General features: G+C 41.2%; 1 protein-coding gene across 50 annotated transcripts in view; it reads left to right on the forward strand.

Annotated features, from left to right (window-relative positions):
• MAP2 (microtubule associated protein 2) overlaps positions 1-14,712 on the forward strand; it is a 226,813-nt gene that overhangs the window by 175,855 nt on the left and 36,246 nt on the right. For 22 of the 50 annotated variants that reach the window (XM_054829437.1, XM_054829431.1, XM_054829451.1 and 19 more), the window contains 3 exons: positions 1,228-1,341; positions 3,104-3,181; positions 12,560-12,817. In XM_054829437.1, coding sequence (XP_054685412.1) covers positions 1,228-1,341; positions 3,104-3,181; positions 12,560-12,817 — 450 coding nt within the window. The remainder of the gene's footprint in view (positions 1-1,227; positions 1,342-3,103; positions 3,182-12,559; positions 12,818-14,712) is intronic. The other 28 variants (XM_054829457.1, XM_054829476.1, XM_054829477.1 and 25 more) reach the window with 7 other exon arrangements.

Raw genomic sequence — 14,712 nt, forward strand, 5'->3', positions numbered from 1 at the left:
CGGGTTTATTTCCACTGAGCTTGGCTATGAGAGGAAGGAATATGTTGATTAATGAGTAAGGGAGAGTGGGCTAATACACAGCTGAGAAAACAGAACCTTTCTCTCCAAATTCCTTTGTAGATGGTTCTGCTGGACCAACCCTTAAGGCCTTGGTTTGCTCGATCAAAGGTGCCTGAAGTGCCCTTAGGGCAGGAAGCCTCTCTGGTTACTTCCACATGCAGTTGTGTGCCTGATGGCATTTCACTGCACCTTCGAGTGGGTCTAGAGCCAAGATGAGATATAATTTCTCAGTTTTGGAAGTACTTACTCCGTGTGGTCCCACTGCCATCCTCTGATCACCAGAGCACCCGGTTCCTCAGCCCCTCTCCGACATTGAGATGGTGGGGAAGAGCGAAGCACGGGTCCCAGGACGCTCAGCTGTCAAGCATGCTGTGCCTCAGCCAGCTCCGCACGTGTCCCCCTTCCCTGTGCCAAACACGGCGAGAGCGAGCGGCCGGGAGCTGAGCCTGTGTCTGAGATCAGGGCCTGACAGCTCATCCCACCAAACAAATGTCATCCTCTGCCATCCCTCTGCACGGTATTCAGATCTACTGTTTAAATAAAGCTTTGTGTTGCAGTCTTAAAAGGGGTGAGGAGGCCAAAGTATACGTTTTAGTCATACGGAAATGGTATTTGGCCCTTCTGTTTCAAGTCTCTCATATGCATATCCTTAGATGTCTGTCTGGGAAATGCCTTTGATGCATACTAACTGTGTGCTGATGAGGAGGAATTATCATCCAAAGTAGATGTAAGAATGCAGCTAACTCCATATATTAAATGTCAAGAAATCCCATTACTCAGCTGGCCATTCTACCCGTTTGCAAAACAGTACCTGCAAAAAAAATTTCTAGACATTTAATAAATGATTATCTTAAAATTTTGCAGTTGCTGTGCATTGTCCCTAACAGAACTAAGAGCGAGCAGTTAATAATGATGCTTTGTGCATCTTACTGTAAAGGCTTGGGGCCCTTTTTTTTCTAAATACTCAGCATTTTCCACTGAGATCTTTGGAATATCTGGTCCTTCTATTTTATTTTTAATGATTTGGTTGTATTTCAGAAAAAAAGATTACCTTCTAAAAATGGATTGTCAGCCTCCATTTTTTATTAAGCTAATCTTCATAATTTTAAAACATCGTTCTCATTAGTATACTTTTCTTTGTTTTTTCTAACTTTGCTGCTGCCACAGAAGAAGTGTCTGCAAGGATAGTAGAAGTAGTAACAGCTGAAGCTGTAGCAGTCCTGAAAGGCGAACAGGAAAAAGAAGCCCAGCACAAAGATCAGCCTGGACCACTACCTTTAGGTAAAACGAGATGAAGAGTGTTCAAAGTATCCTTGTGTCTGCAAATGTTTTGTGTGCGTATATTACAAAAAAGTTACAGCTGTGTGTATAAAAGGTAAGTATACAGCCACTGGTACCTACGGTGCTTCCTCCCCACCAGAACACTTTCACAGTAGATGGAAACACGTACACCAAAGGCCAGAGAAAGGCCGTACTCTGTCCTGAGGTAAGGCAAGTCTTGCAAGCCTGCCCCGGGATAAGTTCTGCTGAGCACTTGTACATTGTGATCAAATCAAAATCATGCCTTGTGGTATCTTCCCCTACAGGCACTCTGCTTTTTTCGGTACAGTGGCTGGACCCTGCTTTGGAATGAATTAAAGTCAATGAGTAATTTAGAATATTTGTTGGAAATTTGATTCCCAAGGTCTTTTGCTTCGTTGAACTTATTTTGAACTGTAGCAGGGAGATGTGCTGCTTGGTAATTCCCTTCTTTAGAGAGGCTCAATTTTACCTGAAAGACCCCAGTTCTGCAAAACACTTCATACATATTTAAGCACAGATTGTTTCCCTGGGGCCTGGGTGAGGCGAAATGGATATTCAGTTCCATCTAGTTAGATAAGACATTTTAAAAATACTGCGAGAGGTATGTCTTCAGTGAGCAACGGTTGGCGTTACAGTTCCTGTAGTCAGCGAGCGTTCAATAGGTGCAGGTAAAATTACATTGTGCTGAAGATATAAATACCCTGTTCGTGGACAGCACATCTTAATGACAAGTCACATAAGGGTCTCTTCCAAACCACATGGAAATCAATAGGAGGAGGCTTGGCAAAATCTGCTGGGGCTTTGAAATTGGCCCTTCTATGCTCAGGAAAAAGCCCTGAATCAGAAACTGAGATCTGCCTGTTGAGAGGTGCAATTTATAAGAAAGATCAGTTAAAACAGATTTCTTAGGGTTTTGTTTTGGTTTTGTGGAGGGTTTTTTGTTTTGTTTTGTTTTAAAATTGTTTAAGCCCTGGTAGTGGATCTGTCCTTAAAGAAAAAATTTCTCAAAGTGATTGGTATGAAATCAGATGCAGAGGTTATGCTGAGTTCATTTAACAAGCAGTTTGTTTAGGATTTCATCATACTTGAATTGAAATAATTGAAAAACCATCATCTGTTTTCAGCATCTAGTTTTGTGACTGGGAATTAATCTAAAACCTAGTCTAAGTGCATCTAAGATTCACTGCGCCTTGCTCAGCTGAATCACTGATATGTCATGGCTGACATAAGTTACCTATGCTGATGTCTTTTGCATTTAGACAAGCAATGTTCGCATGTATTCTGTGATCAACCTTGAACTCAGTAGCAGGAAAAAAAAAAGCATGCAGAATGTTTTTTGTTCATGTATTCAAGGTAAATTGAAGAGATTGGATGCCAGTTTCTGATAGTCAGTGTGAATTTATAAAATCTCTCATGCTCAGATGCTTTATTGTTGTTGCCTTGGGTGACTGAAGGTTTTCTAAGTGGCAGTACTGGTTAAAAGATAATTTCGTACTTGATTTTTGTATTGTACTCTATGACCAGAATTTTGAAAATAATTCATACCACCTAAAAAAGAAATCCTTTTATTATAACTTTAAAAATCTGTGTATTCTGAAAGGGTCTATCTGAAAACCCACTAGGCACAATTCCCATTGAATAATTCTCTCAGCTGGGCAGAACAGGCTGACTGCAGCTTGTGTCAAGCGTCGGTCTCCTGGGAATTAATTGCTGTATCTCATTTTCACTGTTTGATTTCTAGCAGTCGAAGAGTCAGCCAACCTGCCTCCTTCCCCGCCTCCGTCGCCAGCTTCCGAGCAGACTGGAGCTCTGGAGGAAGGTAAGGGTCTCCCGGACGTTGCAGTGCTCAGCTGTCAGCAGAGGGATGAGACTTGAATCTAAAAGATGGGGGAATCAGAAAATGGAGATACTCTCTGCAGCTTCATGTGAAAAGATAAGGCATTCCCCAGCAGAAACTCCCCATCTGCAAACAGACTGCAGTGCGTGGATGAGGTAGACACATATGCACAGAGGTAACTGACAGGATATGTTAAGTACATCCATATTAAAGAAAAAAAGATGGTGATACTTACCTTTTTATCTGTTATATGCAATATGACCCAAAATGTCTGCTGTCCCAATGTGGTCATCAAAACTGTGATTCAGTATGGGTCATCTTTATTTTCTTTGGATTTGTTTGGCTGCTTTTTTTAATTATCATTAGCTTTGTTTTTGGAATCTTAAATACATGAAAGCAAGGAGATTCAGAGTTGGATCATTTCTTTGGTCTTTGACCTGTAATTCATGCTGCAATGCCTACGTGTATTGGGGATTCTGTACACGGAGCGTAGGAGGCAAATTCTAGTCTCACAAAGCAAATTTCTACTCTGTCCTGCACAATGAATGTTCAATTTCAGGAGCCTATGATCACTGAATTTTCCTCCTGCTAAAATCCACTCCAGCAAAGAACTTAAGCATTGGCTTAATTTTAAGCAGAGGCCTAAATCCCAATGAAGTCGCAATGGTAAGCATGTGTCAGTGCTTTGTTCAACGGAAGATGACTGCTGTATCGAGGCCATCAGTACAGGGAGGCAGCAATATCTTAAAACTGACCCACACCACGTGGATACGAGGGAAGGATTTGGGTTCAGAATCTCTAGGGGACTGTCAGTTTAACTCTGCCATGTCAAGAGCGTTTTTATGTGTCCATTTATTTCCTTCTTGGATTTTCTTTTAGCGTTTTTTCTTTCTTTTTGTTAAATAAGTGCATGAAAATAATTTCTTATCTGCTGAACAAACTTTGTTGGTATTTTAACACAGAGCCTCTACTAATTTTGCAAGCGGACGGTTTCTATTTCATGTGCTAACATAGCCTGACTCTCAGTTTATCAGGACATTGCAATAAGGCATGTTCCATCCTGCGGTCATTTTTGAGATAATGCAATTACAGGCTGTGTTAACAACAACATGTGTCAGTCCACTGTACTGGAAATACCTGCTGGATGCAGTTAGTAACCAGTAGAAAAAAAATTTGATTAATTGATTCTTGATCTTTTTAAAAAACATTTGCACATTGTTTGATTAAAAAAATAATACAATGAGTTCCTGGACTCATCACCCAGAGGTAATTGCAATCAAAACTAACTGAAAAGGAAGTCAGTAGGGCATTAGCAAAGTCTTTTAGAATTGTTACCAGGGTTTTACCACTATTTTTTAATATGTAGTTCACTTGACTAGTTCAGCATATGCTTTTTGGTTGGGGGGGGGGTTCACATCACAATAAAGGGCTGCTGCTTCTCCTTCAGGCCAGTGTCGAGGTTCTTACATCATACATCCTTAGTTGAGGATTAGCTTTGCCTACTGTTTCTATGAGCAGTATTATTTACATGTATTTTAGGATTTTATAAAGCACTCTTATTGATTAATTGACAGAAGGTTGTAGATTGCCCCCCAAGCAAATGGAAACCCTTTTGCTAGTTGTATTAACACAAGAAGGTGGCAAAACACTATACGACTCGAGGTTATTATGAACTACCGGACTGTGCTGTTCCCAGCTGTGCCCATGACTCAGCAAGTCACTTAACATCCTTGTTTTTCTCTTTCCTTGCATGTAGAATTGAGTTAATGTAATAGCACTTACTTACCTACCCCGCAGGGGTGGTTGCAAGGACTGAAAGGTCAGTGTTTGGGAGACGTTTTGATGATTTACGCAATGCCACAGTTTTCTAAAACATTCAAATCATTTCCTTTAATGTTAGTCAAAAGAGATTTTTCCATGACAAGATTTTGATTCAGCTCTTCATTTTTCAGAGCAGATGGCCTGTATAAATCCTAAAAATGTAGGTTTGTAAGAGAACTATGGACAGAAATGACATGCCGAGTCATTAATGCACTCTGCTGGAAGCTTCTTGTTTATGTCCAGGTCTGAAACTGGAACTCACAGTAGAGTTTGTTGATGAACAGAAGGAACTTTTTAAAAACAAAATTCACCAGAAGTATATTATGTTGTGTTTTCCCAAAATATCAGTGTTGTCAATTCAGTGTAGTTAATGGTAGTAAAAATCTTGTGCTCCACTCTGAGTTGGAAGATGTGGTCCTTACTTTCTGTGGGTAAGTGGAGCTTTTGCTGACTTGAGTGAGCCAGACCTGTCACTTTTATTCGGGCATAGCTCTCATTCAGAGAGTTTGCCTCAGTAGGGTTTGACCCAATTTTACTGTACTTGTTTAAACCTTCAGTTCCCTATACCATCTGGCTATCCATCCTCATGCACCTTTACATTGTCTGTCTGTCTCTTTCTGCTCAGTAGAATACAATTTATGAATTTAACCCAGTTCTGCAGTTGTTGAATAAAAAAGGCGAGCACTTGGGGTGTGTATCTACCTCAGGCCTCCTTTTTTTCCCCCCCTACTCTTTTTCCTAATGCCCTTGTCAGTGTGCGTTGCATTGCTCTGAATCCAAGAGAGACTTCCTTCAGTCATAGTAGGAAGGAAATCACTGTTGTAGACATGACAAAGGTGGATGTGGCCAGCCATGCAGCAAACACAAATTAAAAAAAAAAAAAAAAAGACGGAGAGGTTTGTGGGTCATGTGTATTTCATGAGAGAAAGGAGTCAGTGCATGTAGGTTTCTTTCATTTGGCTGCAGAAAAACGTTCAAATGAGCCTGTCCCTTTTTACTGCTGCAGAAGGTAAGATAACTAATTTGCCTTATTGAAATTATTTCATGTATTTCAACTATAAATAACATAATTTTGCTCAGGAAATGAATTTTTCCCTAACACCATCTAATCATTTTATCAGTTGTATCTGTTCACGCAGGGCTGATGTGATATTCTGTTGCCAACTTGGCATTTCTTTTGTGCTCTGCACCTTTTGACAATGGTCAATAACGTCTTCAAGTAAAAAAATTTTCTAAATGTTACAAGATAGAAGGATGCCTTTGATGGACTGTCTTCCATTTTGAAATAAGCATTTTAGATTAGGCTTTGTATACCAAATAAGAATCTTTTGCAAACTGAAAGGAACCAAGTGTCCTATAAAAGTGGATCTATTTACAGTGAAAATTACTTCTTGAAAGGCATTTTCAAAAGATACCTGGAAGCTAAGGCAGAAGTAGCCTATGTGAGAAGTGATTTTAATCTTGGACTTCAGAATACATTGGGGATTTTTTCCCATGCTTTGAGATGAAAAAGAACTATTGGAAGGGACTAAAATAAGAAAGAAAGGATTTTTCTTGTTGCCAAAATAAAAGCATATCCTCTTTTAAAGACATCATTATCCTGTTAATGAAATTATCCGCAGTAATTTTGAAAATATCTTTATTAAAACCAATAAATAAACAATGCAAATCTGTAATAGCCACAGACAGTACTAGACTTTGCACTCCTAATGGTTTTGGACCATCATCACAATAATCTGTATTAAGCATTTTTGCTGTTGTCAGTTCCTGTAGTTTTAAGGAGCAGAGGCAAGGCTCATATTTGCTTGCCTACAATCCCTTCAGAGCCTATAAAGAAGGAATTTTCAGCTTCGTTTGCATCAGTATAGAGAAGGCCTGGGGTTTCATCCTCACTCTTGTTGATGCATTTTACTTCTGAAGGGACCCAGATAAATACGACCCACGGCTGGAAGGAGAACCTCCCCTTTTGCACATCCTCCTTCTCCACGTTCTGCTTCTGACTGTATCAACCTTCCATTCTTTTCTTGACAATGTCCCAGTTCCATCAGAAGAGGTGGCAAATGCATCAAGCCTTTCCGCTCTTATCCACAGTAATACATGGACTAGTGTGAGGGCACCCTGCAAAGAAGCAGGAGTTGTAGTTTTGAATCTCCTCAGGGTTAGGAGGGAGTTGATTCCTGCTCTCTTGCATCCTGAGACGTGTCCTCACCCCCTGTGACTAGCCTTTTGCAAACTGTGAGCCCCCTCAAAGCTGTCACTGAATTTTGTAGAAGCTTCTGTGGAGAAGAAATCCATGGGTTCTGCACTGCAAGTGGATCAAGATGCTTCCTGCAACCTTGCTGCTGGCCCTGAAGTACTAGTGAAAGGTGGGGAGCTCAGGTACAGCACTGGGTCTAGCATTTCCCATTGCATTGCTCTGCAGAGCTTCCTGCTTGGCAGAAGCAGGTTGCTGGCTTATCTTTCCACACCTACCTCTTTTAAACATGCATAAACCCCTGAATCTGGGGTTTGGCTTCCACTACAAGAGTGAAGCAATAAACAAAAGTGGTTCAGGCGCTCTTTGTGCCCTGAAAGAAATTGTGAGAACGGTTCTCTTAAATGAAGTTCCACGGGCGATGTTTATGTATGTGCACATAGCATATCTTCAGTCCTGGTCAGCCACTGGGCTGTCACAGAATCTTAAACGTGGATAATCTTTCTTTTGCAGCACAATGATGCACATTGGAGCTATGAATATTGCCATTGATGAATAATTTTTCTTCCTTTTTGTGGGCAATTGAGCCTGAGTGGGTTGATACTACAGCATTCTTTTCCCAGGCAGAAGAAATACGTGTGGTTACATTACAGGACACTTGCTGCCATGTTGCTGCAGAAAGCAGAGGGTGCTTTTTTTAAAGACACAGATGTTATCTTGTCATGGTGTGCTATAGAAAGAAACTGAAAACTTACTGTTATTTGCCAGGAAGAACCTTAGAGCTCTTATAGATGAAATTGGTTTGAATAAAAATTGCTTTCCAAGACTTGGGTAATGGTAGTTACAGCAGCATTTGTGAGCCATCGTGTTTTCAGGTCACACACAGAGGTCTGGTTAGTATCTGTTACGCAGCCAGGGTTAAAACCTCGCTTTGTGACTCTGTGTTTTGGATCCAAGAGGAAAGTTTTGGAGGCTCTGGGGAAACTCTTTAAGTTGTAATTGCCTGGAGAAAGGCCAGGGACACCAGGCATGGACTTGTTCTTGAAGCTAGTAGGAAGTCCAGTGGGATAGCTGCAGCTGCTGAAGGCATCCCATGACTGCAGTGTTTGTCAAACTGCCAGTTGTCATACACAGAGAATGGGCTTAAATGTATTTTCTCCAGGGCTAGATGTTTAGTTTTTCATAGCTTTATTCATGGTGAGAGGGCACCTTAGCTTACACGAGCTCTCAAGTCTCCCTTTAGGTTTGTATGAATCAGATGGCAGGCCAGTCATTTTTATTGGGCAGTATTATTTTTCTTTGTCTTGCAAAAACCAGCCCAAGCTCCCCCTCCCTGTAGCTGTCAGTAGCTGGTGTAGTCCTGAGATGATTATGTGATTATCTGCGATGCTACAGTGATGGGTGAATAAAGCTGTCACTCCAAAGCATTGGCAAACACCAAGGTGGGAGCTAGTTCACCCACAGAAATATGACACAACAGCATAAAATATAGGACTAACAGAGATTGCTGTGAGCAGCTTTATGTGGCCTTTATCAGGAAAAAAGGTAGCTAGCTATTTGGGGAAGGGTTTCTTTGGTTGTTTAAATGTTATTTATAGGGAAAAGAAGGAAGTGGGGAATTTGAGATAGACACAGTGAAAAAAACCCCACCATTGGCCAAAGTGTAAGCCCGTTTGCTTTTTAATTAAAGGACTTTAAAATTTCACTTTCAAGTACTTCACCTGATGACTATGAGGGATACAACTTTGTCAGGATACTTCAGAGGTTTTTAATACAGTCAGTCAGCTGTACACTACATATGAGTATCAGTGCAAGTTGTGGTTTGTGTACAATATGTGTTCCTCTAAACAATGAGTGTATAGTTTTGAAATTCATTTATTTCCGTAGTTGGTTTCCAATGTTCGTAAACACTGTAGGCAATGCTGCATATGTGGCCTGTGTGTTAAAATGCACAGCTGCCTCATCCCTCCATCCTGCGTTAACCTGTCGCCTGGCTGATTTCATCCACTCTGTAGTATCACATAGCGGCTAGTGTCACTGGTGCATGTGTCCATCCTGTCTTGTCTTTTCTCTGTCTGTCTGTCCTGCAGCTTTTGTCTGTGTGTGTCTATTTGTAGATGAAGGGGCAGAGGATAAGGTGGGACCGCTACAGCACTGCCCCAGCTGTGGGCCTGCTGCCGGCAGGGAGTGGCGTAAACACCTGGCCCCCTCCATTTCAGTGTCTGTGCCTGATGATGAGCCGTACAATTCGGATGAGGAGTACTATGAACACCCTTTGTTCAGCTCGGAGTGGGCTGGCTCTAGTACACATCCCAGTGCCACAGTGAAGAGCACAGAGGTCTTGTTGGGCCATGATGAAGGTGAACAGAGCATGGTCCCATTTTGTTCCTCTTCCCCTCTACCCACCTGCCATCCATTCCATTATATATGTGCCTGGGATTGCTGCTTTCTGGGGAGGGAAACCTCGTTGTGTTTTCTCCCCACATGGAAGTGATGCCCCTTCAGAGTTTCTCCATCTCAAAGTGAAGCCGCAGCGTGAGCAATGAATGCAACTTTGGGGTCAATGAAACCATGGTCCCTGCTTAAATCGGGGCTCTCGGTCTACTGGCCTGGCTTATAGCAGAAGCAAAAAGAGCAGCTAGTTAAAAGAAGCGTAAGCTAATTTGTTCTTTGTGACAGAGGATCGCTGCCAAGAACAGTGTGCAAAGTAGGCCAAAAGATTGTTTCTGGAGGTAAGTCAGTTGTGAACACAATGGGGAAAACCCTATGTCTATACCAAAGATAATAGTGGAAGGTCTTTAATTCTCCAGTAGGCAAAGGAGATAAGTTTTACCCCAGTATACACAGGTGACGTCAGGCAACATTGGATCATGTTTGATCTCTAGTGGTTTTGTGGATACACCCAGTTCACATTGTGACAGCTGACTGCAAACAAGGAGAGAAAAAAAGTACTGTGTTTCTGTACCCCCTTTTTCTACAGCCTGAGCACATCAGTAAGTGTTATTTTATCAGTGGGGGTTACATAAAAGTGAAATGACTTTTGAGGAACCAAGGGAGAATCTATTTCAGTGACTAACAGGAATACTGACTTCTCCAAGGCAAAACAGATCACATTTCATCTTGCAGCATTTGAGTAACTCAATCTTGGGACACAGGAGCTGAAGTTAAAGACAGCACTGAATCCTCTGAAGGTTTGTGTCTCAGGAGGATGGAGGTGTATACCTGAAGTTGCTCACTGGGTCATTTCAAGAAAAAAGAGTTGTTCAGGATTAACAGGATAATATAGCCTAATGCTGCAACAGCACCAGGAAGAGATGAGCGCTAATAACTGAAGATTGTTAATGTCTGCATGTCTGCCTGAAGCTAAGGAGTAGCCTTACTGTAGCTGGGTGCCTATAGCTGCACTTAACAGCACTCCTGGATTGGTTAAATCATGGACAGCTTCCTTTTGGTCATACGTATCCATGAGATCTCAGAACATCTATGCGGGGTGGGGGGAAAGGGGGAAATAAACTGGATCATCAGTGAAAAGATAGACATTAAGAAACAACCCTCCTTACTTGCTGCCTGTAAGCAAGCAGTCTGTTTGGCATAAAAGAGTCTGCTGCACAAAGGCAGTCTGTAGGATTCCTTCATTAACTCAGGGATAACTTTCTACTCTGGTGAGTAATTAGTTTAAATCATGTGGCATTGTGTGAAGTGTCTCAGGAAATGGAGGTATATACCTGAAATTTCTCAGAGTAAAATTAGAGGCTTTCATTAAATTTTTTTAATTGAAAGGGATGCATGTGCAAAACTACGTAAATGTGGAAAAAGCAAAGCAAGTTGTTCAAGTCAGGGCCTCTTGTAGCTGGACACCTGCTGTTCAACCAGGCTGCTTTTACAATCTGCCCATGTGTAAATACCCCTCTAACACCCAGGTATTGGTCCAGTTCTGATTTTGAATCTTTTCGCTTCTGTTAATTTAAGATATAGTATCTAACCTTAATTACATTTTTATATGTTATTAATAATGTGTTGTACTTTACATAGCGATATTTTCTCAGCCTCAGATAGTGTTTATGTTCCTTAAAACTTAATTCTTAATGGCCATAACTGAAGTGGATGGTTGATTGTCTGGTTTTAACCGGGCTGATCTCGGGAGAAAAATCAAGCCCTTGTAAAGAGGTTTTACTTTAGTACCAAGAGGCTGGATACAACCACTTCCAGGTCTGAAAAAAACACTTTGTTCTAAGTCTGATTCAGCAAAGTCCTTAAGTGTGAGACGCTTTAAACCCAGGGGGGTCATCAGCTTGACTGCAGCATGGCTGCTGGTGAGCTGCTTAGGTGTGTTGCTGAATCAAAGGTTTCACACTTAATCCTGACTTCTTCTTAGAACGGATACTAATAGAACACAGTAATATTCTGTCTGAGTAGCAATGGCAGCAGTACAGGCCAGAAGAGAGACTTTGTTAATCATTCTTCTGCCATGACATGAGTAAAGACTGCTCTTGATACTGCTATACTGATCCTAACAGCCCATAGGCTGAATGATGTATTTTAGAAATTCAGATGAACAAATAGTTATATTGCACTCGTTAGTTTTTTTGGCTTAATTGGTGGTGAGGAGCCTGGAGGCTAGTGGGAAAACAGAAAAGAAAATGAAGAGTCCTTGTGTTATGTCTGTGATTTTTGCGTACTGGGTTCAGACGTCAGGCAGCCTAAGGGAGAAACTGTTTATCAACCTGCTCAGTGTAGGAATCTTGGCTGAATTCTTGCAAAACCATTAGTTATCAGCTATGCCCAAGGCTTATTGAGACTATGGAAGTGTGGCTCAATATTTTGCCAAATCCAGGGTCCATGTGATAGATTGACTTGCTGGAATTTAGCAGTCAGTATTGCCAAGGTCAGTGGACAGAAATTAATGCATCATACGTTCTTCCATGTCAACTGAATGTCTTGCACTGGATTAAACAGCACATTTATCAGAAAAATTTCAGTGTACTTTGAGCTCATTGATGGATCGGTGTTGTCGGGGCCATCTGTCATTCAATACCATCTCCATTTGCAATGAATATTTGACCCATAGTCATTTTTGGGAGAGGTATACCTGTGAAACACTTTCAGCTCTCATCTTACAGCATAAACGTGCTTCTCTGGGGGAGATAGGTGGTTTGGTTTGGTTTTTTCTCCCAAGGAAAATTCAGTTCCACAGTGACTAAAATGGGCTGGATACTAGCAGTCCTTTGACACACTTAAATCTGAAATGTTCAGAGCTGAAAGTGTTACTCAAAAGCAGTCCTGTTGAGCTATGTGCTTGGTGTTTACTGTTGGTGTTGATGTCGCCTCCTTTTTCCATCCCCAAGAAGAAGAACCAGTAAAGAGTTCGATGGCTGTGGAAGCGAAACCTGCTGCTCTTCCTGGGAAGCAACTGGGGAAAGAGCATGGGCCTATTGAGCCTTCGGACCAGGCAAAGGGCGTCTGTGAGGGTCAGTTGGATTCGGGTTTGGAGGCCAAAGTGTGTCGTGAAGACAAAGTGCCAAGTGTGGCATCCAGCAGGGAGAGTGTAACTGCTGTGGCGGAAACGCCCCCGAAAGACACATCCTCTTCCTTGGCCGAGGAAGGTGTGTCCTCCTTAGGTTTGCATGTGTTTGCTGCCGGTGAATCCTGCTCCAGCTTTCTTCAGTGCTTTCCAAGGCTGCTTCATTTCCTGTTCTTCCCATTTATTAGTATGACTGCGCTTGTTATTATGCTTGAAGAGTGTGTAGCAGATAATATGCCTGCATAGGTGCTGTATGACAACATGGTTTCCCACCACTGCGGCTGATTCCTGATTTTTTTACTTTGCCATGATAAAATACGCTTTGCAGCTAAGCTGATTCCTCTGCGTAAGCCTTTTTCCCCTCATCTCAGATGTGTTTGCCAGTCACATTGCTAATCTATGTATATTTTTTTCTTTTTGGTGCAGAGATTCATCTGCTTTTCTTTCAAAAAGTAGATTTATTGACTTTGACTATGACATAAAGAGGCTTAAACTGTAGAAATGTTTTCATTTGCAGTGTGCAGGTTTTTGGGGTTTTTTTTGTGTGTGTGCTTCAGTGCATTCCGGTTTAGCTTCCCTAAAGCTATCGCTCCTTATGTCATATCCCTGCCGTTCATTGCAGTCCACCCCTCCTCTCGATCATCGCCAGAACTCTGATCTTTTGTGTGTCTTACCTTATTACAAATGTTTAACCTGGCTGGAGTGCCTTGGTCAGGCAAAACCTCCATCACTTCCACTGGGATGTTTGCCTTCATAGTGAAGTTTAGGATTGGGTGCGTAGGGTGAAGTTCTGATCTGCTTACTGAACCAAATATTTACTGCAATCAATTGTCTGTCAGTATGTAAGAACTAGGCTTCAAGATTTTCCTTTTAATGGTATTTCTCTTCAGCCAGTGCAACAAGGTGTAAAGACACATGCTATGGAGTAGTGATGTACCCATTCACTACCTGGCTAAGAAATGCTGCATTTGGGAGGGTGGTGTTCTGGCTGACCCAGCTAAAGAATATTAAATTCCTTTGGCAGTCAGAATATATTTTGATGCCATTGGTATTGTTCATTTGCACTACAGTGAGAGGCACAGTAGGATACATAAAGTCAGTGTCTAGCTATTTAATTTCTGTGAAATGAGGATGATGTCAACTCAATGGCCGTGCTTTTATACTTCATAGAGTTTGCAAGTAAGTCACCAAATGCAAAAACATAAAGGAGCAAAATTACTGTAGAGGTAGACCTCTGGTTTTCCTACCTGTAGAATTTAGAATGGCAGTTGCTTTTTTGACTAAATGTTAACATATGCAAATGTTTAAAGAATGACCAATACTTTGATACTAATTGGTCTGAAAAATTCAGATTCGTCAGAGCAAAAAGAAAGCTCCATGGATTTGACCCAATGCCTGTTGTAATAAGCTTTAGAAAAAACTCATAAAACTTTTTTTACAGATTATGGCTGAAATTTCTGCCACATTCTGCAGTATCTCTCTTCACATTTTCCATGATAGGAAGATTTCCATATGATAGGAATCATTGTTTTCCATAGGATATTAAAAAAGAACAAGCTATTAATGATTAACAGAGCATGTATTAAAAAAACTTAAGTAGGTATTACTCTCTAAAAATATAGTGGCAGCCTATAAGATTAGCATTTTTAGCTTCAAATTAGCTTTAATTAGGGCCTGATCTACAGTCATTGAAACATGCCAAGTATTCTTTGACTTCAGTTACAGCTGAAGATGGCTGGCCATTTTGAAGACCAGACCTTCAAGATCTGGGACTATCAATAGCTCTGTTGCTGGTTGACACATACCAGTTTCATGACAGCAGTGAGAATTTTGTCATTTGCCAAAGAGTAAATGTCAAAAGTTGGTGCAATTAAAAAAAAAACCCAACCCAACAGCCTCTTCTGACACTTGCAAAACCTTTATACGCATTATTTCTTTAGTTTAGGCTGCATGTAGAGGAAAAATGTAAAATAGATA

Source organism: Grus americana, chromosome 6 (assembly GCF_028858705.1).
Source record: "Grus americana isolate bGruAme1 chromosome 6, bGruAme1.mat, whole genome shotgun sequence".
NCBI classification, from domain to species: domain Eukaryota; kingdom Metazoa; phylum Chordata; class Aves; order Gruiformes; family Gruidae; genus Grus; species Grus americana.